Below are 25,620 nucleotides of genomic sequence, written 5' to 3' on the forward strand. Positions count from 1 at the left end.
CACCCAAAATTCGTCTTTCTATAAGATGCGTCATGAAATGAAGGATACAGCTGCCCCCTCGTCCCAGGCGATCAAGGCTGGTGATCCGCCCCCCGCCTCTCGTATCGTGCTCCATTTTCCTGACCCTGAACGACCGACATAACATGCCTGCGTTGCGAGAGAAAAGACGCTTACCGTCCGAGGCACAGCGGTTCCAGAGTTGGTATGATCGCAAAAAACCCCCGGGAACGTTTTGTGAGACTTTCAGGTAACGTCATGGGGGAAATGGGGGTTTGACAGGCGAAGGGCGACGAACATCCCATCATCGCATTTTAGGTGCAAAGGACGAAGAACCAGAAGAAGGTGGAAGAACGCGCCGAGAAGGACGGAAATATGTACCGATGTTTTTCGTACATTTCGTAACTTTCCTGATAAAGTGGAACGGGGGCTTTATTAAACAGTTTTTCCTTTTTTCCTTTGTTCAGACGAAAAGAGAGAGAGAAGATGGTTCCAATGGAGAGATGGAGGGAACATCGCTGATCTGCTGCCTGGCATGGTCGGTGGCTTCGGGACCTGTCGATCACGATGCGATGCGCAAGGGTTTAAAATTATGAAACCGGTGATTTATCCTTTGAAATTCCTCCTTCTGGCGCGAATACCCTTTTGAAAATGATGTCGACAGTCGGTGTTGCTTGGTCTGATGCATCACGAAAGTCACGGAAGTAGAAGGGCAAGTGCCGAAAACGGGGATACATGATTGATTGAGCGAGCGGCTGCGTCGCTCGTTGAAATGATGCACGCCGATGTCTCGTTTCATGTTGTCTCTGTGCATCTTTCCGTAATGAACGACGATCTGCATTTCGCAATAATGCATTGTGAGACATTACTGTTATTGCAATACAATGAGAATGAGTCATAGACAGACGAGAACAGAGATTTGTCAACGGCATGTCTATTCAGTACGTTGATGCTTTGTACGTGTTTGTGGGCGTTAGGAACCCTGTTGGATGACAGGGAAGTGAAACGCCACTGATGCGCATTACAATCTTTCGAGTGGAGGGAACATCGACAGCGTTCTGATTTCGTGTCGATGCATATGACTTTACGCATTCCGACATTTTAAGGGTACAAAGTGGGAGCAGACTCATCTCACGTCGCATTCAGTATCATTCGGTACTTAATCCGATGACCACGCACTACGTAGTCATGGATGAGGATGAGGAGTACGAGATGAAGATCTGTATTATGAGAGCATGTACGTTTGGGTACATGTGTAGATCATTCTTTTTCCGAGAGATCTTGGTCCTTTTCATCATTACGTCTTACTTTACATCACCACGATCACCAGGTCAGGTCGTGCAGCAGTATGGTAGATCTACTTGCCGGTCCACCGGTTCACCATGCGGTCATTGGTCACAGTGTGGTCTGTTCTGAGGAATCGGACCGTAGCTCGTAGCTGGTCGGCGTTTGATTGTGACGGTGATTTCTTGGCGAGATTATAACAGTGGTCATGGCGTCAGGGGACAGGAATTTGATCGAATTGACCGATGCGATGCGATGGTGAAGCGATGCAATCAGCTGTTATACTGTTAAAAGTTGATGTTTAAGGCTGCGCATTCATGCTTCGTACGCTTTTGCACCCAAGCAACGCAAGCATCGCAAAGCAACCGAACAAAAAGAACAATTTGATTTCTCTCCTTGGATGCAATAATGCATGTAGAACTGAATAAATGATGTTCATTAATGATATGATCCAAAAATAATAAAACGACGCCATGGCGCTCACTGAATGAACCAACCTTACAGAGTACCGACTCGGTCAATTCACCATTTATCCGGCCGTAAGTCCAACGGAAAAATCAATGAATGCCAAGACAAAAGTGCGTAGCGCAAAGTGTGGGAAAACACATGTGCAGATGCAAGGACACATGGGGGGGTTCTGGCAATGGAACTCGGGAGTCCGGAGCGGTGAGCCGGTATCTAGCTAGCGGGTATCGTACAGTACTCGGAGCGCAACATGTGGGCGAGGTGCAGAGTCTTGCATGTTCCAACGGGAGTGCGTTTCGGTCTCGATGGGGCCGGAAAATTGCTGTTGGAAGAAACCTGTGAGTTGGCTGCATGTTGACGTAGAGAAGCGAGACGACACTGGAGTTGTCTTTGGGGCTCGATACAACTTGACCTTACGCTGTCTTGTTTGTGTCCTCCATATACGCGTGTTACAGATTATTTGGGCATCGCTGTTGGCACGTCTTGATCCACAACATCGGTAACATTGCCTTCCTCATCAACTGGGAACCCTTCACAACGCACTGTCCATGCCTTACCTGGCCTTGGCCATCCACTGTTTCGAAAAAGCGAATGATGTGTGATGCATATACAACAATCGCAGTCTGTCTGCAAGGGTATAAGATTATCGTCGTACAATAATTCAAGCCTTTTTTCCCAATCAACACTATGATCCTCCAAAATCCGTCGCAGCAATGATCCAGACCTCTCCACTCGCATCACCTTGTTCGTCAACCCAACCCAATCCCTCTCTCATCACACAATCCTCCAAAGCCAATTGTACTCTCACCTCTCCCCATCCAGTCTGTAATCGGACTTCCCTCGGACGTAATCGACCTCCTGTGGTTGCTGCTAGTGCTAACAGGGTCGATTGGTCCGTGTCTAGTGATTTGGGTATGGTCCGAATGAATGTGGAGGATGGAGTAGGATGATGTAATTTGTAGCCTGCTCCTAGAGGAGATAATATCTCCAGTGAACGCAGTATATCTTCTGGAGTTATTGTCGTTTCATTATGTCCTACGCCGCTAGAAGTCGTTGTGACAGTTGATGTATTCTTGGAAGGGTTGTTTTGACCAGTAGGACCAGAACCTGCTCCTCCTCCCCCTCGACGTAATCTTTCGACACGCCGTATCAATTCTCCCATCTCTATTAAACCACCGTTCTCTCCTCTTGTTGATACGCAAATATCTACCACCTGCACCGCCAATTCAAACTCCCATTCACCCATCCCAATCATCTCATTCCACCATCCCTTCACCCCTCCCCCACTTCCACTGGCCCCACTTCCAGCCGGACCTCCTGCTAACGGATCTACACCGATTGCGGCGCACATCTTCTGGAATTGATGTCTGAATGCAGGATCTTTTCGTATATCATTCCGATGAGCGATGGAGAATGATACGAGAGCATTGCGGAATGATTCGAGTTGCGTTTGGAGAGAGGAGAGTTGGGAAGTGGAGATGGAGGATGATAGAGTTGAATAGGATGAAGTGGTGGTCGTGTGTCGGGATAGCGCGGAAATGCCAGCGCCTTTACGCATGGCGGAAACGGCGAGTCGGGTGTCCACTGGCCGTCGTGATCACTAACCCGACAGGGTTGAGCAAGTGTGATTATCTATGTAGGGCGAGGTTGATCAGAGAGTATAGAAAGTTGAGCAAGTCGCCTTGATGATGGTTGAAATAGTCGCGAAAGCCTGTCGCTCGGGAGGGTGAATTGGGATCTCCGGATGTTTCACAGAAACTTCGCTACACAGTGAACAAGGGTATTATTCTAGAAACGTAGTGGATATGTCTAGAGTTTTCGAATGGGAGGTATGATTTATTCATGCAGCTTGGACATGGTCGACAGCTTATCGCTGCGCACTGTTGATGATGTCGATCACCTACCTACCTCCGAGTCACCTCCACCACGTGGGAAGCCGGTACGATTATTGAAACTTGACCCGACAATCATCATTCACTTTTCTTCGTACCAAAGAAGAAGAGAAGTAGTCTGTCTCTACTACGACGAGCAGTGCATCGCCGGCGAAGAGCACGACAAAGTAGCTCGTATCGATCGCCAATCATCATGCTTCGCCCGTCGACATCGTCACTTCCCCGCGCTCGGTATTGCCGAAGACATCCTCTTCGAGCTTTACGACGAGCAGTCTCGATCCCAGCGAATGGTCAAGAAGGAGGGGGCGATCCATCCATATTGCTCAGAGAGGTGATGCGGAATGTAGCTCAGGTGGGTGAGAAGGGTTTTTTCTGCCCTCATCCGACAACAACAAAATGCGTGTCTCGATCGTCCTAATCTGTCGTTTCGTCTTAACGATTACGAGACTTTTAGCCTTGCTGTTTTTGCGAACTACCATACTCAGAATCATAGCTGACATAATCTCCACCTTCTGGTTCTAGCCCGTCGCAATCGCCGTCACCTCAGTCCCTTCATCATCCCCCCTTCATTCCAAAGCGAAATACCACGGAGCTACACTCACCTCTTTCACTTCATTGACATTACATCCTTATCCCCTCGTTGCGTTTTCGCTCAGATTACCTTCAAGAATGGCGGATTGTCTAAGACCTTGGAGGGTGAATGCGCACGAGCGGGAGCGAGGCGAAGCCGAAGGTGAAGCTAAGCCTGCAGCTGGAGCTAGAGCTCGATTAGTATCAACAGAGGCAAGAGCAGCAGCCGTAGCTGGGACCGGTGGAATGCGATTACCGCCCAAATCTGAACTACCCTGGCCGTTATCAGCATTGCCAATGCCGGAAGATCCACCACCATGGGCTCAAGAGCTTTTCTCAAGAATACCAAATCCGACAACGACCACATCCCCCTTATCACCATCACCATCATCATCATCCTCTTCCTCTTCGCCCCTTACTGGTCCGTCCGGATCAACTTCAACCTCGACAAAGGCTTCACCAGCCATCCCTACGCCTCCTACTCCGCTGACGATCTCACTCCTTTCTACGCTCAACGAAGAGATAGCCGACCAACTCTCACAACCTCGTACCGATCATTCTTCCATCTTTTCCCAAAGCGGGGTATGGAACTCCGACTCCGATGACCTCCCCGGCCCAGGAGGGGCAGGGGGAGGGGGACAACATCCTCCCTCTCTGAAGGATTGTGTAGGTTCATTGAGATGTCAGGTAGTGGGGAGTGTTCGTCTCAAAGATCTTTGCGAAGACGCAGCTACACGTGCAATCACACAGACGACGACGGAATCACGACAGATCACGAACCAAAGTACGAGTACGAGTGTTAAGGGAGAAGGAAGTGAGATGTTCATCTGTAGAGTTGTCGGTGTAGAGATGGGAGATGAGAATCTGGAACCGTTATTACATTGGAGAAGGAAATACGCTGGCGTCAAACTTGACAACGATGAGGCGAGCGGTGTGTAGGTGATTAGATCTCGATTGCGGATGTAGGGCGGTATCAATGTTGTAAGGACTCTCAACCACAGCCCCAACTCTGTTCATCAATGCATGCATAAATATATACAAGGCTACAACCTCATGTATGTTACATCCATTATTTTTCGTGTGTGTTTGTCTGAAGTACAATATGCTGGATGATGCGTGTTGTATGTGTGAATGTCGTCTCGTTGATCGTTTGTCATTAAAGTATCGTTTCGGTTTTCGTCGTGTTTAAGCATTGTGGAGATATTCCAATCGAGATCCACTTTGATAGATATTCGTCGCCCATCCCTCCACATGAAGATCCCGCTTCCCTTGACCTCTTATTGACTTTGCTTGCCAATCTTGTCTTTGCAGGTCACTCATGCCACCACGTACCGCGCTACGCCCTCACCACTCTCCCACTCTCTATACCCCAGAACAACCACGCCGTGGTGACCAACAACAAACTCCCCACCTTCCATCCTACTTCTCTCGCAATAGCATCCCAATCCCACTTCCGTCCATACGTAAATTCTTCCCATGCTGTCAAACCTTCCGGAGTGATTGGTGGTCCAGTCGTACCTACATTGACATTTGAAGTTTTCCTGCTGTTTCCCCCTCCTCCGTTGGGAGTTGTATCCCCACCACCACCGACTGTTCCACCTGTGCCAGATCCACCACTTTCGAACGTCGACGTTGACGTCGAAGATGGGACGACATTGCTCGTCACCCACATTTGGACAGTACGTGACCATCCAGTCGTCACGCCAATAACGATCCATGCAAGTAAAGGTCGTTCGGCACCCAAGAACCATAGTGTGAGATAGGTCGCGGGCCAGCATAGACATTGCAGCGAGACAAGGCGGGTAATGGTAGATGGTAAAGGGTAATATGATCGCCAGCGATGCGTCAAGCCTGTTGTAAGTCGGAAGCAGAAATGACCTGTGCATATTGCCTGATCACGAAAACAACACGCAATCAGCTCAGTTCGTTTGCAAGGCGAGTCCAGGTGAGATGTAGCACAGAAGAACAGCAAGGAGCTCGCACTCACCCAAGCAATACACAACACCATATCGCCCCTCGAAACCCTCATCCACTCTCCCTCAACCATCACACCTCCTTGGACCAACCTCTCCAAGGCTTCTTTGCTGAGATCCACTCCATACGGCCAGACATCCACCCACAGTCTCCCTGTGACCAGCGCTTGTAGTAACACCGCTATTCCCCAGACTGCTGGGACAATCGCTAGTAGTCTGAGTGATAGCAGGGATGACTGTCGTATCATCCGTTCGAGGTGGGCAAGCGGGAGAGTGACGGTCTCAGTCGTTGGGGTTAATTCCTGTTCCGTCTCCAGGCCGGACGATGGTCCGAAAGACAGTCCTAGACCCGAAGGTGGGGATCCAAGCGACGATGAACTAGTAGTCGTGTTGAAGGAACGGGTTTTGTCTAGCGGATATCGTTGTCTTAATCCGCCAGTCGTAGAAGAACGAGTACGTTTAGGACTGAACGTCAGACTACCAGATGAGGGCGAATCGTTTGATTCGTAATCGTCATCCGCATCTTCGCTGCTCATCCCTCCTACCCCTGCGTGCGGGTTCGTACTGCTGATTGGACGATAGTAAATCCGAGGGGACGATCCTTCCGACGATGAAGATGAAGAGAGCACGTTGTTGGATGATGATGAATTGATAGGGGACATGAGGGGGATGGACAGTGCAGTGGATCGAGGTGATGGTGATTTGCGTAAGCCCGTCAAAGAGGGATGAGAGCGGGACGTTTTCGGAGAAGCGGGTAACCATTGTTCGGTTGTCGGTGTGGGGATCGAACCGACTCTCGAAGGGGGTGTTTTCGTGCGACCTAGAGAAGGTCGTCGAGTCGTAGGTGGTGTAGGTTGTTTTTGTGACTGGCCTTGGACATGCGGATGCCCCTTCATCACACCGTCTGCCCATCCTTCTACCCGTTTACTTCGCAGTACTTGCAAATCCGGCTGACTGAGCGACTGTTTATGTCTATTCCGACCGGGTCGAACCGTCGAATCAGAGTCTATCGAGTCGTCAGATAAACCAGTCTCGCTAGGCGGTCCCCCTCCAACGCCGACCGTCCCGTTATGTCGGAGCAGTTGACGGACGTCATTGGTGCGAGTTCGAGGGGGGAATGCGGAAGGTGGTTGCTGCCGTATCCGCTGTGGAGCATTCATATCAATAGGCTTCGAACTTGAAGAAGAGGAAGAAGTTGATGAAGGGTAGTACAGTCGAGCAGAAGATGTGATCCCAGATGACTGCGAAGGGGGTGGTACCCGAGGCATCACCGAACCAACAGGAAGTGAATGAGAATGTATAGGTTGTGCCGGAGGTAATCTCACTCCGTTCACACTTGTATTTGTTGAAGAAGAGCTAGCATCGTGGACACTTCCTCCCCCGTTACCATTGGCGTTAACTGTGGTCGGTAAGAGTTGACGTGGTATCGACGACAAATGTGTTTGGGATGGTTGTTCTAGTTGTATAGGCGATATCTTCGAAAGCGGAGTCATAAGTATCCTTCCTGAAGGACTCGTCGGTGCGGATCTAGAAGCGAAAGCTTCACTTCCGCCATCATGAAAGCCGTTACGAGCAGCGCTCGTTATGGTTGATGAACGAGTTCGACCTCCTCCCATCCCAGGACGAGGGTGAGAGTGTTGTGGGACGGAGCGGGAAAAGAGTGAGGTCGGTGCGGAAGATGGAGGAGAGTGTGGATGTGAGTGAAGGATCATTTGTTCATGTCGTGGTGATAGTGGTGGTGCTGTCATTGACATGATAGTGTGTCATGAGTGTTATGTGTTTCTCTCGTAAATGTGTATTGGTTGAGAGACGGACGGGACCGAAGTGATAAGTAAGTGAACGATGACAACATGAGAGAAAGAATAGTCAGTGATTAGAAACGAACGCCTTGTTGCTGTTTTGAGCAAAAGGTTTACAGGCAGGCACAAAGACTACTACTCGTGAGAAAAGCACGTGGAGATGACTACCCACCCAATCATGCTATCAACCATTCATTCGAATCCCACATATGCATGTACATGTAAAAAAAATCATCAGTCGAGAAGAGACGAAAACGATACAGATGCCCCTCCGTCTATACTTCTGCACAACACAGATACAAACCCCTGAACACCTAGTTGAAGAATGACAACGCCTAATCCCTTTCAATCGAAAAAGTACAACCTGACCACTGGTATATATCCATTATTCACAATCACACCTGTTCTTCTCCATCTTGATCCCCCAAGAACCTCATCGTCTCCTCTCCCAATCCATTCCTCTCTTGTTCCTCTTGAGCCTTTCTCACAGCTCTTTTCGCAAGATATGTAAGATAGAAGAAGAGGATGATGCACAAAGCTATTCCGAGCCATGTCATCAGAGTTTTGACATCTTCGCGACTCCCTTCTATCCCTCCGTCTTCATATGGTTTCGTATGGTTATGTCTCCATTGTCCATCAACGAATTCTCCTTCTCGGCCGTGCGTGTGACCGCCGTAAGTCTTGGACAAATCGTGTATCCCCGCTCCGATCCATGTATGCAGTATGAGTTTGCACAATGAGACGGCAGTACAGGTGGTGTATGTTCGAAGAGTGAGAGATGGTGATGAGGCGAGAATCACGTTGAGGAGATTGTAAGGGTATGGTGCGATTCGAATGAGCAGTAAGAGATGCGGGTTGGCGGGTATGATGTGCAGTAACGACATTGAGGTGGGGGAGGAGGATAGGCTAGGGAGGGTATTATAGTCAGCGTGATCCCACTGTCAACGATGTAGACATAGCATAGACCACTTGTGAACAGTCTGCCACTCACCATTTCGTAATGACATCCTTCAACCACCCTCTAGCCACCAAGAACACCCCGACCGCACCACCCAAACTCGCAAGGTACGAAACCACGAATCCTTCCCATGCGCCAAACGTATATCCCGATAGGACGATGAGCGTCGAGTACAATGGAAGAGGTGGGATCGTGGTGATCAGGATGAGGAAGCCGAATATGAGGTGGCCTTGGAATCCCAGTGATGAAAGCGTCTTGGAGAGGTTGTCGAGGGCTGAGTGAGGGAAGAATACGCAATTAGGGTGAAGGGCAAAGGAAGGACGAGATGGAAAGGACGGCGAGTGCAGGTGAACACAGATCAGCGCTGATCGTTTTGGATTTACGAAGCCGTAAAATCACACGCGCATGGTTGTTGTCAAAGCCAAAGCCAAAGCCAAAGGAAATCCTCGACTCACCTTCAAATACCTCTCCTCTCCATAGACCAATACCTATCAAGAACCCTCCTGTAGTTATCACCCACCCAATCATCATCCATCTACCCAAAGCACCTCCTTCCCTCGCACAGCGATTCCATCGATGTGCACCTTCCATCTCTGTCCCAGATTGCGGTGATCGTCCATTGATCACCTCACCCAGACCGGAGGGGGTACGACGATATCCATATATCCCACGAGAGGGATCATCGATCATCTGTGTGGTGTGGTCGTGGTCGTGGTCGAATGAAGGTGGATAAGATTCTTTAGAAGGTGGATAATCATCGTCCGTTTCGTTCGAAGGGAGATATTCCGATCGATAATATTCCCTATGATCATGATATGGTTTGCCCGTATCTCCACTATGACTGGATGAACCGGTCACACCGCCTGACTTCCCTCCTCGGGAAGGTGAAGCAGAAGAGGCATTCTGTTGATTACGAGTATGCTGGGTCTGTGTCGAAGAAGCGGGTCGTGATATACTGCCGTTATAACTGGTTGAAGAATGGACGAAAGCAGGTCGATGATGTGTTTGCATCTGCTTTTGAGATTGAGAAGAATTCGAATTTGGTTTCGACATCTGTGTTGAGGAAGAAGGAGAAGGTGATGATGGAGAAGCAGAACGAGCGAGTCGATGCGGCGAATTGGCTTTCGAAGTTGACACCAATAAAGAAGACGAAGATGACATGTCGTACAATCGTGTCTTATCGAGGCAAATCTCGAATAGAATTCGGGAACGATTCGAGCAGGTCGACACAACCCGACTTGTTGATATCCTTCCTTCTTTACTCGAAGACGGAGACGACGAGGATCATAACTTCCAGGTCTTGCGATGTTATTAGATTGGATGTGATCTGACCCGAATCGAAAATCGTAGCTTGAACTCCAACAAGCCAAGTCTCACTGCGGGATGATATTGACCCGTCAAGTTACGTGCCGTGTTGTAGTTGTTACCGCCAGGTAAGTAGGCAGATGGGCGAGAAGCGGAGGTATCGTTGTGACTTGACCTTCCGACTTTACTGGTATAGTACAACTGATTCCTCTATCTCTCTTCAATGGATACAATATCAGACCAAACTTAAGATAAGCATTGTAAGTTGGAAGTTGAAAGCGGGCCAAGCAATCAAACTCGATATAAAAGGCCAAGAGAAGTACTAGTACCTGTAAAGAGAGAGATGGGAAGCCGTTGCCGTGCCATTTCAGGGTAATAAATCAGAACTCAGACTGCGGGGAAAGGAGAACACTACTACTTATGTCATATTAACCTGATTGCGGACGCACAGTGAGGAGGGTAGAACGTGCTCATATCTTCCATGTGTACTATCATCTCATCTCATCTCGATATATGCCTACATGCAACTCATTCTACAGCTCAACAACATGTCATCTACCCTTACCATCACACCCTCTCATACACATACAAGTATGCCAATCCTCTCATTTCATCTCCGCCTCTCTCGGGAGCTCGTACAACCTTCTCGTCGTTAAACAAAACCCACTCATCCTCATTCTCAGATGATATCCCAGCTTGAGGCTGTCGGATAGTAGCCACATAATGACCAGAGTGCACGGATGGACCTTTGTGCGAGATGAACGCTTTCAGTCGATAGTGTGCGGGCAGAGCAGCTGAACCGCCTACAGCCGGTGCTTGCGCTGTGGTTGTCGTGGTCGAACTCGCCGCAGGAGCAGCAGGAGTGGGCTCCTCACCCATATCATCGGGATTAGAGAAAAGCCACTCGATAGCTCGTTCTGGGTTCCCGACCTGGACATACCTGCGTCAGCGTCTGACATGTTACCTAAAGTTGGCTTCAGCTTACCGATTGGCGTAAAGCCTTGCGAGCCTGTTGGGACGTGAATCCCATGTCTGCCAACATTGACACCTGTTCCGCTGAAGGCTCGGGACCCGCTGCATTCGAGGATGCCTGAGGCTGAATGGGATCATCGATATCTGAAAACCGTCCGTCAGCTTAGTGAACACATTGAATCGAAGTCCGAGAAGGCTGACCTGGATCCTCCATGTGCTCAAACAACCAGCCCATAGCCACCTCCGCATCACTGTTTCCCGTCGCCAACAACGCCTTCTGACATCTCACTGTAGGGAAACCCATCGCTTCGAGCTGCGAAATGGCAGTGGCGTTGAACTCTGGCAGAGCTGATGCGGTAGGGCCTGACACGTCCAACTCGACTTCTCCTTCTTGTAAGCCTTTGCCAATAAGTGAATCAAGTGTGAGAGTCTCGGGAACATTAACCGGAATCTCTACATCGGGTGACTGGGTTAGCTCTGTGTGACTTATCATAAGGATACCACTTACCAAGCTTCGTTGGCATCCAGTTGACAAGCTGGAACTTCTTCATATGTAGCACTAGCAGACTCGGGAACGTCTTGAATTTCGTAGATCTGCCTTCGCGTCAGGTGGTCCTGGGGTCAATTCCGTTTGAATAACTCACTTGTAGGCCGTTGTCTTCGTACCGCAAATGGAACACGCGTAATCGGGGATCTCCTCCTCACTGCACAAAGCCTCGAGGCATCGCTCCAGCTCCACCTGCTCATACAGCTTTTTACCATCCTCGTTTACTCCTTTCTCCGTTGCCTGTACTGGCAAACTAGCCAAATCGACCTCCTCGACCTGGAGACCGACGCGCTTGCATCCGCTACATTGTAATCGCTGCTCCATACCAAACTTTGTGATACTCGTCGGCTCGTTCGTTTCCTCCCTTCCTTGTCGTTTCGATTCAGCTCGAAGACGAGTGAGCAAATGTTGTAAGAACTCTTCCGAATCTTGTTGTCTCATCGTGGAGAACTCTTCGTGACCTTTACCGATAAGCGCCTTGAATTGACTGGGTCTGATGCCATCTTGGAATTTAGGTGGCTCAGAAGACGCATCGAAGTCGGTAGTGGAAGGAAGAGGAGCTTTCGCTGGATGTGAGTATCGCCCAGAAAGGAGACCGTCTGCCAGCTTGAGCATTTGACATTCGAGACATGTGGCAGGAAGAGAGATGTCGCAGGTTTGGGAATGGGTCAGAGCGACGTCGGAGGTATATCGAGATCGGAAAGGAGGAAGGGAGAAGAGTGTTTGCATTACGGAAGCCATGTAACAACTGCTGATTAGCAATGACGATAAACGGCCGACTTACCTGTTTCCGAGATTTTTCAATCCTGTCAGACCTTGACCAAATACAGGCTCGAGCTCTTTCCCGTCCTCTCCAGTCATCGAAAAGTCGAACTTCAGGTTGTGCTCAAGTTGCTATGAATGTGGTCAGATGTTTATGCTCCACCGTTCCGATCGCACTCACAAGCTCTGTCATAGACTTTTCAGTCTTTGTCTGCCCCAAAACTTCAATACCAAACGTAGTCAGATGTCTCGGCAGGTCCGGGTCGACCTTGGCATCGTCACATGTATAGCAATAAATATCTGCTTGGGTTAGCTGACAGTCCCCCTCTTACAATTTTAGCGAACTTACCTGCTGTTCCTTCTGGTGTAATTGTACCCAGCTTTACCCCTACTCCATGTCCCGTCTCCTCAAAGTGCTTCAACGCATGCCCGTTTCCTCCTATTCCACCAAACTGCTGTCGGCCGCAATTGGCGAGACCACAAGTGAGACAAAGCCAGAGATTCGAAGTGAGGTCGCAGGAGGAACACTGGTTGGGCACTGCAGCAGCAATATCAGCATGATCCAAAAGCGTTGTCGACAGCTCCGACACACCTTGACCTGGTATAATTACTGGTTCTTGTTGAAGGGTGAGAGTATGTTCGCAGGCCAAAATCTCTTCTTCCCAAGCCTTAACTTCCGATTGTTGAGCTGACGAGAGAGCGTGCATGATACCGTCGACGGTAGCGGATATCTGAAACGTAGGCAATAGAATGAGCTTGCGGGCGTTGCAAGTACACACAGAACCGAAGCTCACTTTTGCATCATCCGACTGTATCACTTCCCCCACACTCGAGCAGCCGAAACATCGTATAGATGTACTATAGCTATACAGCTCCTCATCGCTCGGTGCTGAAATAGCCAGTTTCTTCATGGGAGGTTCGGTAGAATCCTGGACACGCCACAAACTGTCAGCTATCATTCCATGACCATCCCAGGGTCCCGCGCAAATGACTCACCCTCTTCTTCTGTTCTTTCCTACTTCTCTTTACTACCACTCCCAATGCATGTCCCGTCTTCTCATAATGCAAATAAGCGTGTCTTCTCCCTTCGCCGAAACATCCGCCGTTGAAACATTCGAGGCAGACAAAGACGCCTTCGGGATCATCCTAGGACGCGAGAATCGAGCTAATCAGCCGGGAAGTACCGAGTACCATGTAAGCTCTCACTCACCTGGCTGTCAAAACACAGTGTACATTCCTCGCTGTTCGATAGTTGTGTCAGTGGCAAAGAACGAAGCAGCCAGTAGGATGAGTGGACGAGACATACCGGTGGACCTGCTGTGACGGTGTGGGGGGTTTAACCTTCTCCGCGAGGGAAGAGATATGTGAGCAGCTCATCTGTGAGGGTATCGTTGGAACGATGCTTGGGTGCAGAAGTGAGGACGAAGAAGAGGTGGAAGTTGAGACTATACAACTTATGGAACCAGTCTCCTGTATGATGATGCATGGTTCAACTTCCCCCGCTTCTTACCCCGGTCGTAAGATCACGTGGTTATCATGTAGCAAATTGCCACGTCATCATCTGCTAATGAGCTTCCCATCATCCTGGCGTAAGCATGTCCATCACCACCCATTCTCATATCATCCATTGTTATCGTTGTGACCGACCTTTGAAACAAGCTTGTAGCATCGGTCCACCCCTTCGCTAGATATAGACGGTCAGCCATATCGTGTCTTGTCAACTTATCAGCACAATGAGTCAACCACAGCAATATGATCAAAGTTGTGCGTTCCCCTTCTTCCCCTTCCTTGTCGTACCTTGACTGATGTGGCCCGCTTCTCATAGCATACTTCCAACAACAACCTCAATCTCAGTCCCCTTCCCAGCCACAAGCACCACCTCAAAGTCCGCCTGGTGAGCTTAGAAACGCCCTCCAATTCATTCATGTATGTGAAACACACTGACAATGATTTGATGGTATCACCGATTAGTCGAGGTGACGCATTCACCTTTCGCCCGTACCGACTCATCACAACGAATGACATTCTCCGAAATGGCACGTATGGCAGGCCGACCCCAAACTGTATGTCCCTCTCAAACTACTCTATCAGCTGTCCAAACGAGCTCAAGCTGATTATGATCCTTGGTGTACCTCGAGCAGTTCGACGAAATGTATGCTGTTCCAGAATCGTTCTTGGAGATTGAGATTCGGAATCCTATGACTCATGGGATCGGAAGGAAACAATATACAGACTACGAGATCGTCTGTATGGTGAGTCTGTCGCGCTCTCGGATGACGGCGGTGACTAACTTCAGTTCGTGATTTAGACCAACATCCCTGCTTTCAAACTCCGTCATTCGGTTGTTCGTCGTCGATATTCAGATTTTGAAGCGTTCAGAGATGTATTAGAGAGGGAAAGTACGAGGGTCAACATCCCGCCGTTGCCTGGCAAGGTGCGTTCTGTTTTCTATCTACATCTGTTAGCCTTGCGCAAATGCTTACACTATCCCTTTCAATAGGTCTTTACGAACCGTTTCACCGACGACGTAATTGAGCAACGGCGTGAAGGATTACAGCGTTTTCTCGAGATCGTAGCTGGTCATCCGCTCTTACAAACCGGTAGCAAGGTGTTGTGCGCGTTCTTGCAGGGTGAGTCGCAACGTGTTATTTCGCTGGATGGGTGATTGGGAAGGTGCTGATCTTGAATTGTGGTATAGATCCTGCTTGGGACAAGTCTCAATGGGTCTAGGGTTCAGAAAGTGGAGCGGGAGAAAGAGCAACCCGGTTATAGTGGATGAGGTCATGGGTGTGATGTCGAGCGCGGAGTCCGTTGATACAGGGTGCAAGGACAGTGATGTACAGGAGATTGGATCGCCAACAGACGGATAGTTTGGCTAGAATAAGATAAATTGTATAGCATGTCCCGAGATGAAGTGTTTGTATTCACCAACGGTCACACCAACAATTATGGTGGTAGTCGCTCATACATACAATACATGCACAGGAAGTATTCCCCCTACGCTCTCTCAATCTTCGCTTTCAACTCACTCACACCTACCGGTGTCCCCGAACTCTCATCATAATCATCCCATCTCCCTTCTTCACCTTCCTCCCTACCCAATTCTTCCCAATCAATGAAGAACTCAGATCCACTCTCTTCGCCTTTGCATTTCCACCTCCCCCTAAAATGAAATTCGGTGAATTCCAGACCTCGACAATCTAGTGTGATGAAGGGTGAGAATTGGGAGTTGGGGAGAGAATAGGGGATAGGTTGGGTTGACTTGTTCTTGGATTTGGGCGAAGAGTCGGATGGGAGGAAAGATGCGGAATGTTCTTTCTGCAATGGGTGAGTAATTTATCAGCATCCTTGATCGAGAGAGCTGTGGAGAGAGTCGAGATAGTCTTCAGAGGGGAAATCTGGTGGGAATGGCAGGATGATTTCGACGTACTTTGCAATTACCACATCTCCAGACGAAATGAGCACTTCCTTTCGATCCCGAGATATCGTGTTCTTCCTACGAAGCGTTCAATTGACATCAGTCACCTCGAATTTTTTCAGCGCCTGCCTCGCTCGTCTCACCCCATCGCCCCACTACGTGTTTCCCGCTCTCAAATTTGCTGAGACACACAGCTTCTGCCGCTCGTCGCCGAAGTTGTGGAAGATCTCCAAGATGCAAAACTCACAACTTGGTTGAAGCTGACTGTTTTAGGATGTGTTTCTCTGCACGAGCTACACATCACCTACACATACTCTGATAATTAGCTTGACAACCAGTGGCGTGGAAGGAAAGAGGTACAACGCACAGTGAAAAAGTACTCGTAATTCTCGTCGGCTGGTTGGACATCTGTCACTCCCTCGAGTTCCATCGATATTGACACGCGAAGTTTCTGTGAACATGACAGGGTAGTCAGCGAATTTCAAGCCTAGCTCGAAGTGATCGGAGCACTCAAAGGGTGGACTTACGACCATGTTGAATCTACTATTATATGGTATGAGCTGTTGGTTGATGGAAAGAGACGAAAGAAGATTGAGCAAAATATCTAGCAACGGTGATGTCGAAGTCGTATTTGGTCATTGGGCCCCACTATTCACTATTTGCTAGAGATGGATGCAGGATGATGCTGATTCATGGTTCTACCGTCCTTGCCTAGCCATGTCTCCGCTGCTTGTATGCATCCCCTTGAGATCAGCAACAAGAGTACAGCTTAGCATGAACTGTGACAGTTAAACGGCTCAAGCCTTGATGCATGTCCTCTCTATTCAATGATTTGTTTGTATATGTTTTCCCTTCTGTAATTCCATTTATGGTACCACAATCTACAAGATACCCTTTTGCCAATCGCTCGTCTGAGCAGCCAACTCGACAGCTGCCAGACCCCAATCTTCTCCGTGGTCTACACCATTATAAGACGCACAGTCAGCAGTAATTCTACATGTCCGTGTACTCATGTTGAATAGAAAAAGACTCACTATGTCCTTTGGTCTCCTTTCTTCCGATACCGGCTCTCTCCAAAGCCTGATCATCATTCAACGCCGTCAACACACCAAAGACCACAGGTGTTCCAGAATCAAGTTGGACCTTCATCAAACCGTGAGTGACGGCATCGCAGATGTATTCGAAATGCATGGTCGAGCCTTTGATAAGACATCCAATGGCGATGATGGCGTTGAAAGGCGCGGTGGAAGCGCCACCGGTACTGGACTGAGCGGGTTGAGGGGTTGTTGATGCGGGTGCGGTGGGGTTGTTGTCGATCAAAGAAAGGAGGTTGGTGGTACTTGCCAACATGGAAGGGGCAGCGTTGGAAGACTGAGTCTTGCCAGCTTCGATGAGTCTGCGCGGAAGTAATAGTCAGTCAACATTGAGTTCCCACTTCGCCGTAGGACTTAAGGGCGATTCAGAGTCCCTAACCGATAAGGATGGATGGACTCACTTCTGCGCAGCGAAAGGCAGCTCGTAACTACCTGGAACACTCTTAATCACAATGTTCTCCTCCTTGACACCTTGCTCCTTGAGCTTCTTGACAGTGCCATCGAGAAGAGCCTTGATGATCGCATCATTCCATCTCGCATGGACGATAGCGATTCGGAATGGCGATCCGTCGTACTTTGTAGGGGGAGGAGGGAGACCTTTGATTGTTGGGTCAGACATTGTATTTGCTTATTTATGTATTAGGTAGGTAGGTGGGTTGAGAAAGTGAGAGAATGAGGGAGAACGAGTTATGCTTGATGCGGTGATGGTGCAATGAAGTAATGGTGCAATACAACGGCGGCGATCTCCGCCACTTTTCTTTGCAGCATCCAATGTCCCTCCATACGTTTGGTTAATTCAGAATTTTGATCAAAATGACCTTTCAGACTTGTCAATTTACATCCTTGACATACCAACATCAGTCACACGATGCGAAGTTTAACGCCGTTAGGTCTTCGGATAGCCGCTCTTACACAAGCGGGGAGCTCTAGCAAAGCTTCGAACATTGCGATAGATCCGGAGAATGGGACGATCTACGTTGCTGTCGAAAGAATAGATGAAGGAGTTGAAGTTGATATCTTTCGGATAACGGATGGAGATCATGATGAGGCAGAGGTGAGCTCCCACCAAACTTAAAGTCAACTTGAAATGTGCTGAAGTCGTTCTGGGTATGTCAAGGTTATTGCGTCCTTCTCTTCCCCTGTGATTGCACCATGCCCTAAGCCCGATTACTTAGGCGAGACGCTCGACCTTCATTATCTGCCAGATGACAGATCGCTCGTCATTCTCTTGGCCGGTGGAGACATAGCTACCTTACTCCTCGAAGGACCAGATGGAGGTGTATCTCCTGTAAGCTATCCGAATCTGGTAAATGAAATGTAGCTGACTGTCGATTTGATATATTAGGTCGAGGTCGTTGGAAGTGTGGACAGTGGAATCAAGGCAGCTGCCTGGTCGCCCGATGATGAGCAGATTGTCATGGTCACTGGTAAGTGCTTCGATGCTATAATAGAGACACTTCACTAACCTCGACAACTCATAGGCGAGGACAACCTTGTCTGTATGACCAGGAATTTTGATGTTGTGCATGAGGAGCCCTTACGGACGGAAGACTTTGGTGAAGGTGAATCGAGCTCAATTTGCGCCTTAATTGTACAGTACCTGACCTTCACCCACCTAGACCAATTCATCAACGTTGGATGGGGATCGAAAACTACTCAATTCCACGGATCTCTAGGCAAAACTGCAGCTCAAGCACCATCCACCACACCCACTTCTATCTCTCACTCTACCGACTCTGGCTTACCGACCATCACGTTCCGAGGCGATGCTGCTTACTTTGCCATCTCATCCCTCGACCCTTATCCAAACGCACCAACACAAGCTCGTCGACAGGTTCGGATCTATTCGCGTGATCCCAATGCGGGCTTCATCCCACGATTGTCGGCGACATCAGAGTCGTTAGCCGGTTTGGAAGGAGGATTGACATGGAGACCTAGTGGGAACGTGATCTCAGGATTGGTGAGGTACGGCTACGAAGGTGGAGGTGAAGGAAGAGAAGGTAAATGGGACGTCGCGATGCTCGAAAGGAACGGATTGAGACATGGTGGATTTGAACTACGAGAGGGCAAGGAGGTATGGAAAGAAGGACGAGTGAGAGGAATGAGCTGGAACTCTGATTCAGAGGTTTTGGCCATCTGGATCGAGAGGAAGGACAGGGACGTCGGTGAGTGACTCGTGCACATATGGCGGGCATGGATTGCTGATTCAAGAGATGCTTCCAGTCCAACTCTGGACTATGAAGAATTACCACTACTACCTCAAGCAGGAACTCTTCTCGCACGACCCATCTTCTCCTCGATTCAAGGGTCTCAAATGGCATCCGGAACAAGCGTTATCGCTGTATATCGTGGGCGAGAGTACGTTTTTGCAGACTCGTCTTTTTGTGGATGGTCGTGATGCTAAATGACGTCGTAGACTCCGTCCAAATACGCACCTCTGTATGGGACACCTACGCGGCACGACTGCCTATGCCACACGACACCGCATCAGTGGCTGTTGTCGATGGCCGTGAGTCTTTGTGTCAATCTCATGATGGTAGAAGTCCGCTGACCCGATAAATAGAGCGTCTCTTGGTGACACCTTTCAGAACTCAAAATACACCTCCTCCCATGTCATCGTACCAACTGTCCCTACCCTCGACTCCCGTCCACGTCAGTCTCTCACATATCGAAGACAGCGCAGCTATCCTCTTCTCCGACGGTCTCGTCCAGGTATGGGATCTCAACACTCGATTGCCCGACCCGAAATCCGGATCCAGATTACGAGGAGGTGGGAAGGTAGCGGAGCCTAAATTGCGATATAGCTCGACCATAACGGCGACTCAACTCAATAAAGCGGTGCCAAAACAGGTCGCTTTGGGTCCGAAGGGCAAAACGGCGGTCATCTCTTGGGTGGATAAGGATGGTGCGAACGGTTGTCGAGTGAACATTGTTAGTGAAGATAAAGAGGATGAGGAAGAACTGGATGTGGAGCACGATGTAGAGAGATTGTTGTGGACCGCTGAGGGGGAATTGTTAGTTTTCGGTGCAGATGGGCACTTGACGAGTGGTAAGTTTAGGATCATCTGTTCTACTTTTGTGACAATATGTTGGAGCGAATGTTCATTTTATCTCATTACGCAGTGGCGAGCGAACGTCCCCTCGACCTCGACATCTGTCCTCGACCCACGGCCCTTGCCCTTTCACCCTCCACATCGCTCCTTTTCGCCCTTTCACCGACGTCCAAACTTCATCTCTCATCACTCGATCCCTCCTCCACTTCTACAGCCATCGCATCCTCTGTGACTTCCTTCACCCTCACACCCGACTTCTTGATCTACACGACCAGTGCTCAGACATCGCACTATGCACCTCTACCGATCTTACAACGTCTTGCTGCCGGAGAGGACCTTCTGCCCCATGAGATGAAATGGGAGGAACGGAGAGTGGAGAGAGGTGCAGTCGTGGTGACTGCTTGCGAAAGTTCGATGAGTTTGGTGCTCCAAATGCCTCGAGGCAATCTGGAGACTGTTTATCCGAGAGCGTTGGTTTTGGCAGTCGTGAAGCAGGATGTGGTTGCGTGAGTGACTGAGCTCTTGCCTGTTGCTTGTAATGATTCTTGTCGCTGATGCTCCGTCACTGTAGTGGTGCATATCGAACTGCTTTCCTCACTTGTAGGAAACACAGACTTGACCTGAACATCCTATACGATCTCGACCCGATAAAATTCATGGCGAATCTCAAAGATTTCGTGGACCAGATCCCGGAAGTAGATTACCTCAACCTCTTCGTGTCTTCCCTCAACTCTGCCGATTCAGCCAGAGTTTTGTATGCCGATAGAAGTCGAGAAGCACCTTCATCTTCGTCTTCCAAGCCGGACGATAAGGTCAATTCGATCTGTGATGCCCTCCGAGCTCTTGTCGAGGAGAAGGGTGTCGCGAAATATGTCGAAACGATCTTGACTACGCATGTGTGCAAACAACCCGCCGATTACGAAGCGGGCTTGAAAGTGCTGTTGCAACTCCAAGGTAAGCTGAACGAACACGCCAAACAACTACTGGAAACGCACAGCTGACCTAAGTATACTAGCGGATCACAAGGAGATTGTAGAGGATGCTATCAAGTACATTATCTTCCTCTCTGATGTCAACAAGCTGTATGACGTCGCTTTGGGGATGTACAACTTCCAGCTGGTTCTTATGGTAGCGCAGTACTCTCAAAAGGTTAGTAATACTCAAGCAGAAATATTTGCGGGGCAGAAATCTGACGACGATCATTTGCGCAGGATCCGAAAGAGTACCTCCCTTTCTTGAGAGAATTGCGAGCACTGGACAAGTGGGAACAGCGATACAGGATCGACGATCATCTCAGCAGGAGAGAAAGCGCTTTGAGGAATTTGAAACAGGCAGGTGAGTAGCCAAGCAACGAGAAGGGCATTTGTGACTGAATCACTGTCGTGTGAATAGGCCCATCTCGATTCGAGGATGCTGCTTCGTACCTCGCTCGATATGAGCTGTACGACGAGGCGTTCGAGCTTTATGCAGAGGACAAGGAACATCTACCTGTGAGTGCGGCGTCTCTACAATCCTTATAGGGCACTGTGGAGACTAACGATGATGACTCCCCAGGTTGTCCACGATCTTTACGGAGATTACCTATACGACAGACGAGATTTCGCCGATGCAGCGTTGTGTGAGTCGCCCGCGCCACTGTTTTGCAAGTGATACCAGCTAATATAACTTACTTCGCAGCTTACACACTCGCGGGAAAGCCTACCAAAGCTTTGAAGGCTTACGAACGAGCTCATGCGTGGAGAGAATTGTTCACACTGGCGAAGAAAGAAGAAGTCAAGAGAGAAAGCCTCCTAGAGATGGTCGAGCGAGTGACAGGTAAGTTGATTCCATTTGACTTCTCTTAGTCTTCAAACCTTGAAGCTGTTGAAGTCTCGTGCTGAAACCAATGCCCTTGTAGATCATCTAGCATCTCGAGGTCGACACCTCGAAGCGGCGCAAGTGTTCATCGAACATGCTCAGGATGTCGATAGTGCAGTCGATGTTCTTTGTCGTGGAACAGAATTCGCAGAAGCATATAGACTTGTGAGTGGCCCTTGCGTTTCACAAGCACGAACCGTACTGACGCACTTCGCGTATCTCTTCAGGTCTCGTCACACGATCGAGAGGACTTGACCGAGGCGATGATCCATCCTGGTCTCGAAGAAGCTCATGAAGCGCTTGTGGAAGTGTTTGATGAGATGGAGGGACAGTTGGATAAGGAGATGAAGAGGATCGCAGAGTTGAGAGTGATCAGAGAAACAAATCCTGGTGAGTCGTCCCTCCCCTTCTACTTTCTCGTACATGGTGCTAACTCTGTCTTTCGCTTCAGACTCGTTCTTCATTGTCGACAACGAACCTGATATAGAAGGTGTGGATGTGGCTACAAACGCTACCACTGTCGCTTCTGCTTTCACGAGATATACAGTCGCCCCGACTACTGTCTTTTCGCAGACCACGAAGATGACCGGCCAGACTTCCAAATCAAAGAGAGGGAAGAAGAAGGCTACAGGTCGACGAGGGACTGTCGACGAGTACGAATACCTAGTAGCATCGATCGGTCGACTCTTATCCCGAGTTGACGAGAAGAGTGGTGAGTGGCTCAACCCTTCCATGTTTGTAAGAAGAATGATGCTAATTACGAAGTAATGGGACGACTCATTTCTAGCTGAAGCATTAATACTACTCCGACACCTGATCCTCGCCTCGGACGACCATCTCGCCCTCGCTCAATCGCTCCAATCAACCATCATCTCTTTCCGTTCAAAGCTCTCAGATAGCATCGACGAAGCATGGCGAGAGAGAGAAGATATCCTGAGAGAAGTGGTAGAGACCGGGGGTGCTGGGTTGGAGGATGCGTTGGGTATCGAGAAGAGTTTGGAGTTGGTCAAGCCGGTCATGGGGAGTTGGAAGGGTTTGGGTGTGCTCTTGCGCGCTTAGAAACGGATTGAAACCACATATAGATGCAACAAGCATAAGCATAGTCCAATCCACCTTATATATCTGTCAACATCCCTTCGAGGACCGATGTAATTGCATTCACTTCCGATCCTAAGGAGATGCAAGAGTGGGAAGTTGACTGTGGTCCCTATATGCTTGTATGCATGGCATTATTGCATGGCAATCTGCAATTTCGTCCTGTTGGAGCAGATAACGTTACCTGTGTCCCTTCTAGATATCTCCACTGATTTCCGGTCAGTAAAAGTCACGTGATGAAAAAGGGTATTTACCTGATGGGGCAATTCTTCCCTTTGCGATGTAAACCGAGCTCGCTCAAACCCTCCCCCTTAGCTTCTCTCTCCTGCTCGTCGCTTTCCCTTGTACCGCCTGGTCGTAGAGTAGAGTGTGTTTGACATCTCCAATCAAGCATACCACCACTAATCCTTTCATCAACGACCATACCTCCATTCACACCATCTAAACCTAGTCTCTCGCATCGCCCTATATACACACACACACACACACACACATAGCATTGCATTGTTACGATCGTCTTTTCTTGTTTGCACCCCTTTTTGAAGCTTTGTTTGCGTTGTTTGGTCTGTTTGATTTTCCCATCACCACCCATCCATCCGTCCAACCGGTTTTTGTCCTGTCATCGTCGATACAACATCGCTTCAACATAGCAAGACCTCTCACGATACACTACACCTCACATATCAACCTTTTGATTTGGACCTGGACCTTGTCAAGCATGTCAAGATAAATTCGCCACCACATACCTATTCACCAAACGACCAACACGCCCGCGTTCAAGCTTAGTCATGTTATCGACTATAACGCCTGATCCTTCACCTGCACTCACTCATCGTTCCGTAAACTCAAATAACGGACGATCGAGTGAGTCAGGTTCAGGTCCGACTCTCGAATACGATCTTTCCCTCTCCACCGCCGTCACTCACTTGGTCCAACACCTGATCCAACCTCTCTCACCTCATTATCCCCATTCTACATTACTCAAACTACGAGATTCGCTCCGTACCAAATTGGTAGAACTGTTCGAACCTACTTGGGAAGAACAACATCCCCAACTAGGAAGTGGATTCAGGAGTTTGATATGTACCAAATATCTAGGGTTGCCGCCTATCTTGAAAGATGTCGCGGGGGAATTTGCGCTCGATGAAGGTGTTTGGAAGAAAGCGATCGCAGCGACGAGGGAGAGAGAACACAAGGTCGAAGAATGGGAAGCGTGGTGCGATCCAGGTCAAGTTGTCTGGAGGTGGGGTGGATGGGAATGGGAAGATGTAGGATTTGAACCATTCAAAGTCATCAGAGGTGAGCAAGATACCACTCTGAACGTGTCTAGATGGCAAGCTGACTTTGCGAATTGCCCAGAAAACTTCCATATCGTATGGCAAGCTGCTGCAACCTCCCATCTGTCACCACCGACCACCGCTCCCACCACTCAACCTCTATTGACTCCCGCTCGAGCCTCACACGCGATCCCCATCCGTGCTCCTACCGTCTTTGCCATTCCTCCCACCCCTGCTGCCCCTTCCCCGGCAACTGTTTCAACCCACGATATCCACGAATCATCCTCATCTGATCTCTTACCCGCCTTCGCGTCTCTTGGTCTAGGACACGCTCCTGGTGGACCCGGTAATCGACAACCGTCAGGATGGTCAAGTTCCGATGCGGCTTCGTCCAGATCGACTTCTGTCTCAGAGTCTGAACACTCTCGATCGGTCTCTGGACTTTCGGTAGACTCGGTCGACCATCAGCACGATCACGATCACAATGACGAGCACGACATCCATTCAAAGTCCCCGTCAAGAGCTTCTCATCGCGGATCGGAATCACTCAGTTCAGTCGCGTCTTCGGTATCCGATTCCAATTCAGGTCACTCTCAGCTTCTCACCCCCGGTTCACGACCTGGTTCAGCTGATCCTTTCGGCGCTGCCCTCCTGTCCTTGCCGATGAAAGGACACGAAGCATCGCGAGAACGCGACGTGAGAAGCAGGAAGATCACCCCGCCCATGTTGTCTTTGCCTCGAGGTCGTACACCGTCTCCTGGCACCCCTGATGGACAGTCGATCACTCCAAACACCGACAACACTATCACCCCTTCACCTTCAGCCCCCACTCCCACCGTCACTCCGTATGATGGCGGGAATGTGACTGTCCTGGGTGGTGGTGTGAAGCTCGGCGGATCGGCATCACGTACCACTTCGGTGCATTCCGGTTCTCGAACTCCTGTTGACAGATCCCGATCACCCTCCATCTCTCTCGCTTCTCGTGCGCTCTCATCAGCTCTTGGACCCAACTCCAACGGCGAGGGAACAGCCACTACCATCAGTGGTGGTGGTGGACAGAGGAAACAGAGGACAAGGAGGAGGATCATGCCTACTTATCTTGGACATCTAGGACAACCAGGTGTAGGCGGACCTATCATGGGTGTATTCGGACAATTTGCAGGTAAACCATCACAGTCCCCTCCGAGCAACGCGTTCGGAGGATACGGACACGTAGGTGTGGGTGTCGCTCCTCCTCCAATCACCAGTATGAGGAGTGTCAGCATGCCCAGAATGGGTTAAGCTTTGTTTCGTACTTGCAAG

At 49.4% G+C, this 25,620-nt stretch overlaps 11 protein-coding genes across 11 annotated transcripts; 4 read left to right on the top strand and 7 right to left on the bottom strand.

Annotated features, from left to right (window-relative positions):
* Positions 1-2,431: 2,431 nt before the first annotated feature.
* On the bottom strand, positions 2,432-3,304 carry CI109_105604 (uncharacterized protein; the record flags this gene model as incomplete). Its single annotated transcript, XM_032003498.1, has 1 exon — positions 2,432-3,304. One exon carries the CDS (start codon positions 3,302-3,304, stop codon positions 2,432-2,434), a length of 873 nt encoding a protein of 290 aa, XP_031862356.1.
* A 527-nt stretch (positions 3,305-3,831) lies between these two features.
* CI109_105605 (uncharacterized protein) lies at positions 3,832-5,147 on the top strand (the record flags this gene model as incomplete). The annotated part of the gene is made up of 2 exons (XM_032003499.1): positions 3,832-3,990; positions 4,161-5,147. 2 exons carry the CDS (start codon positions 3,832-3,834, stop codon positions 5,145-5,147), a joined length of 1,146 nt encoding a protein of 381 aa, XP_031862357.1.
* A 397-nt stretch (positions 5,148-5,544) lies between these two features.
* On the bottom strand, positions 5,545-7,929 carry CI109_105606 (uncharacterized protein; the record flags this gene model as incomplete). Its single annotated transcript, XM_032003500.2, has 2 exons — positions 5,545-6,099; positions 6,196-7,929. The coding sequence occupies 2 exons, from the start codon at positions 7,927-7,929 to the stop codon at positions 5,545-5,547; spliced, it is 2,289 nt and encodes a 762-aa protein (XP_031862358.2).
* A 446-nt stretch (positions 7,930-8,375) lies between these two features.
* Positions 8,376-10,099, bottom strand: CI109_105607 (uncharacterized protein; the record flags this gene model as incomplete). The annotated part of the gene is made up of 3 exons (XM_032003501.1): positions 8,376-8,886; positions 8,972-9,212; positions 9,394-10,099. 3 exons carry the CDS (start codon positions 10,097-10,099, stop codon positions 8,376-8,378), a joined length of 1,458 nt encoding a protein of 485 aa, XP_031862359.1.
* Positions 10,100-10,810: 711 nt separating this feature from the next.
* Positions 10,811-12,503, bottom strand: CI109_105608 (uncharacterized protein; the record flags this gene model as incomplete). The annotated part of the gene is made up of 5 exons (XM_065967701.1): positions 10,811-11,173; positions 11,229-11,359; positions 11,417-11,668; positions 11,724-11,809; positions 11,860-12,503. 5 exons carry the CDS (start codon positions 12,501-12,503, stop codon positions 10,811-10,813), a joined length of 1,476 nt encoding a protein of 491 aa, XP_065823773.1.
* A 39-nt stretch (positions 12,504-12,542) lies between these two features.
* On the bottom strand, positions 12,543-13,901 carry CI109_105609 (uncharacterized protein; the record flags this gene model as incomplete). The annotated part of the gene is made up of 8 exons (XM_032003502.2): positions 12,543-12,656; positions 12,706-12,824; positions 12,874-13,062; positions 13,117-13,255; positions 13,319-13,453; positions 13,521-13,670; positions 13,735-13,765; positions 13,831-13,901. 8 exons carry the CDS (start codon positions 13,899-13,901, stop codon positions 12,543-12,545), a joined length of 948 nt encoding a protein of 315 aa, XP_031862360.2.
* A 356-nt stretch (positions 13,902-14,257) lies between these two features.
* On the top strand, positions 14,258-15,254 carry CI109_105610 (sorting nexin-3; the record flags this gene model as incomplete). Its single annotated transcript, XM_032003503.1, has 7 exons — positions 14,258-14,288; positions 14,350-14,418; positions 14,496-14,587; positions 14,666-14,776; positions 14,833-14,958; positions 15,025-15,154; positions 15,223-15,254. 7 exons carry the CDS (start codon positions 14,258-14,260, stop codon positions 15,252-15,254), a joined length of 591 nt encoding a protein of 196 aa, XP_031862361.1.
* Positions 15,255-15,521: 267 nt separating this feature from the next.
* On the bottom strand, positions 15,522-16,372 carry CI109_105611 (uncharacterized protein; the record flags this gene model as incomplete). Its single annotated transcript, XM_032003504.2, has 4 exons — positions 15,522-15,842; positions 15,955-16,020; positions 16,190-16,246; positions 16,310-16,372. 4 exons carry the CDS (start codon positions 16,370-16,372, stop codon positions 15,522-15,524), a joined length of 507 nt encoding a protein of 168 aa, XP_031862362.2.
* A 451-nt stretch (positions 16,373-16,823) lies between these two features.
* CI109_105612 (6,7-dimethyl-8-ribityllumazine synthase) lies at positions 16,824-17,655 on the bottom strand (the record flags this gene model as incomplete). The annotated part of the gene is made up of 3 exons (XM_032003505.1): positions 16,824-16,900; positions 16,977-17,338; positions 17,438-17,655. 3 exons carry the CDS (start codon positions 17,653-17,655, stop codon positions 16,824-16,826), a joined length of 657 nt encoding a protein of 218 aa, XP_031862363.1.
* A 249-nt stretch (positions 17,656-17,904) lies between these two features.
* On the top strand, positions 17,905-23,005 carry CI109_105613 (uncharacterized protein; the record flags this gene model as incomplete). The annotated part of the gene is made up of 19 exons (XM_032003506.1): positions 17,905-18,090; positions 18,154-18,324; positions 18,382-18,463; positions 18,518-18,598; positions 18,656-19,201; positions 19,260-19,394; positions 19,453-19,545; positions 19,600-20,085; positions 20,160-20,595; positions 20,661-21,043; positions 21,105-21,238; positions 21,301-21,424; positions 21,482-21,579; positions 21,644-21,707; positions 21,767-21,904; positions 21,987-22,111; positions 22,174-22,336; positions 22,398-22,658; positions 22,734-23,005. The coding sequence occupies 19 exons, from the start codon at positions 17,905-17,907 to the stop codon at positions 23,003-23,005; spliced, it is 3,978 nt and encodes a 1,325-aa protein (XP_031862364.1).
* An 824-nt stretch (positions 23,006-23,829) lies between these two features.
* Positions 23,830-25,599, top strand: CI109_105614 (uncharacterized protein; the record flags this gene model as incomplete). The annotated part of the gene is made up of 2 exons (XM_032003507.1): positions 23,830-24,340; positions 24,401-25,599. The coding sequence occupies 2 exons, from the start codon at positions 23,830-23,832 to the stop codon at positions 25,597-25,599; spliced, it is 1,710 nt and encodes a 569-aa protein (XP_031862365.1).
* Positions 25,600-25,620: the final 21 nt, after the last annotated feature.

This window comes from Kwoniella shandongensis, chromosome 10 (genome assembly GCF_008629635.2).
Source record: "Kwoniella shandongensis chromosome 10, complete sequence".
NCBI lineage: Eukaryota > Fungi > Basidiomycota > Tremellomycetes > Tremellales > Cryptococcaceae > Kwoniella > Kwoniella shandongensis.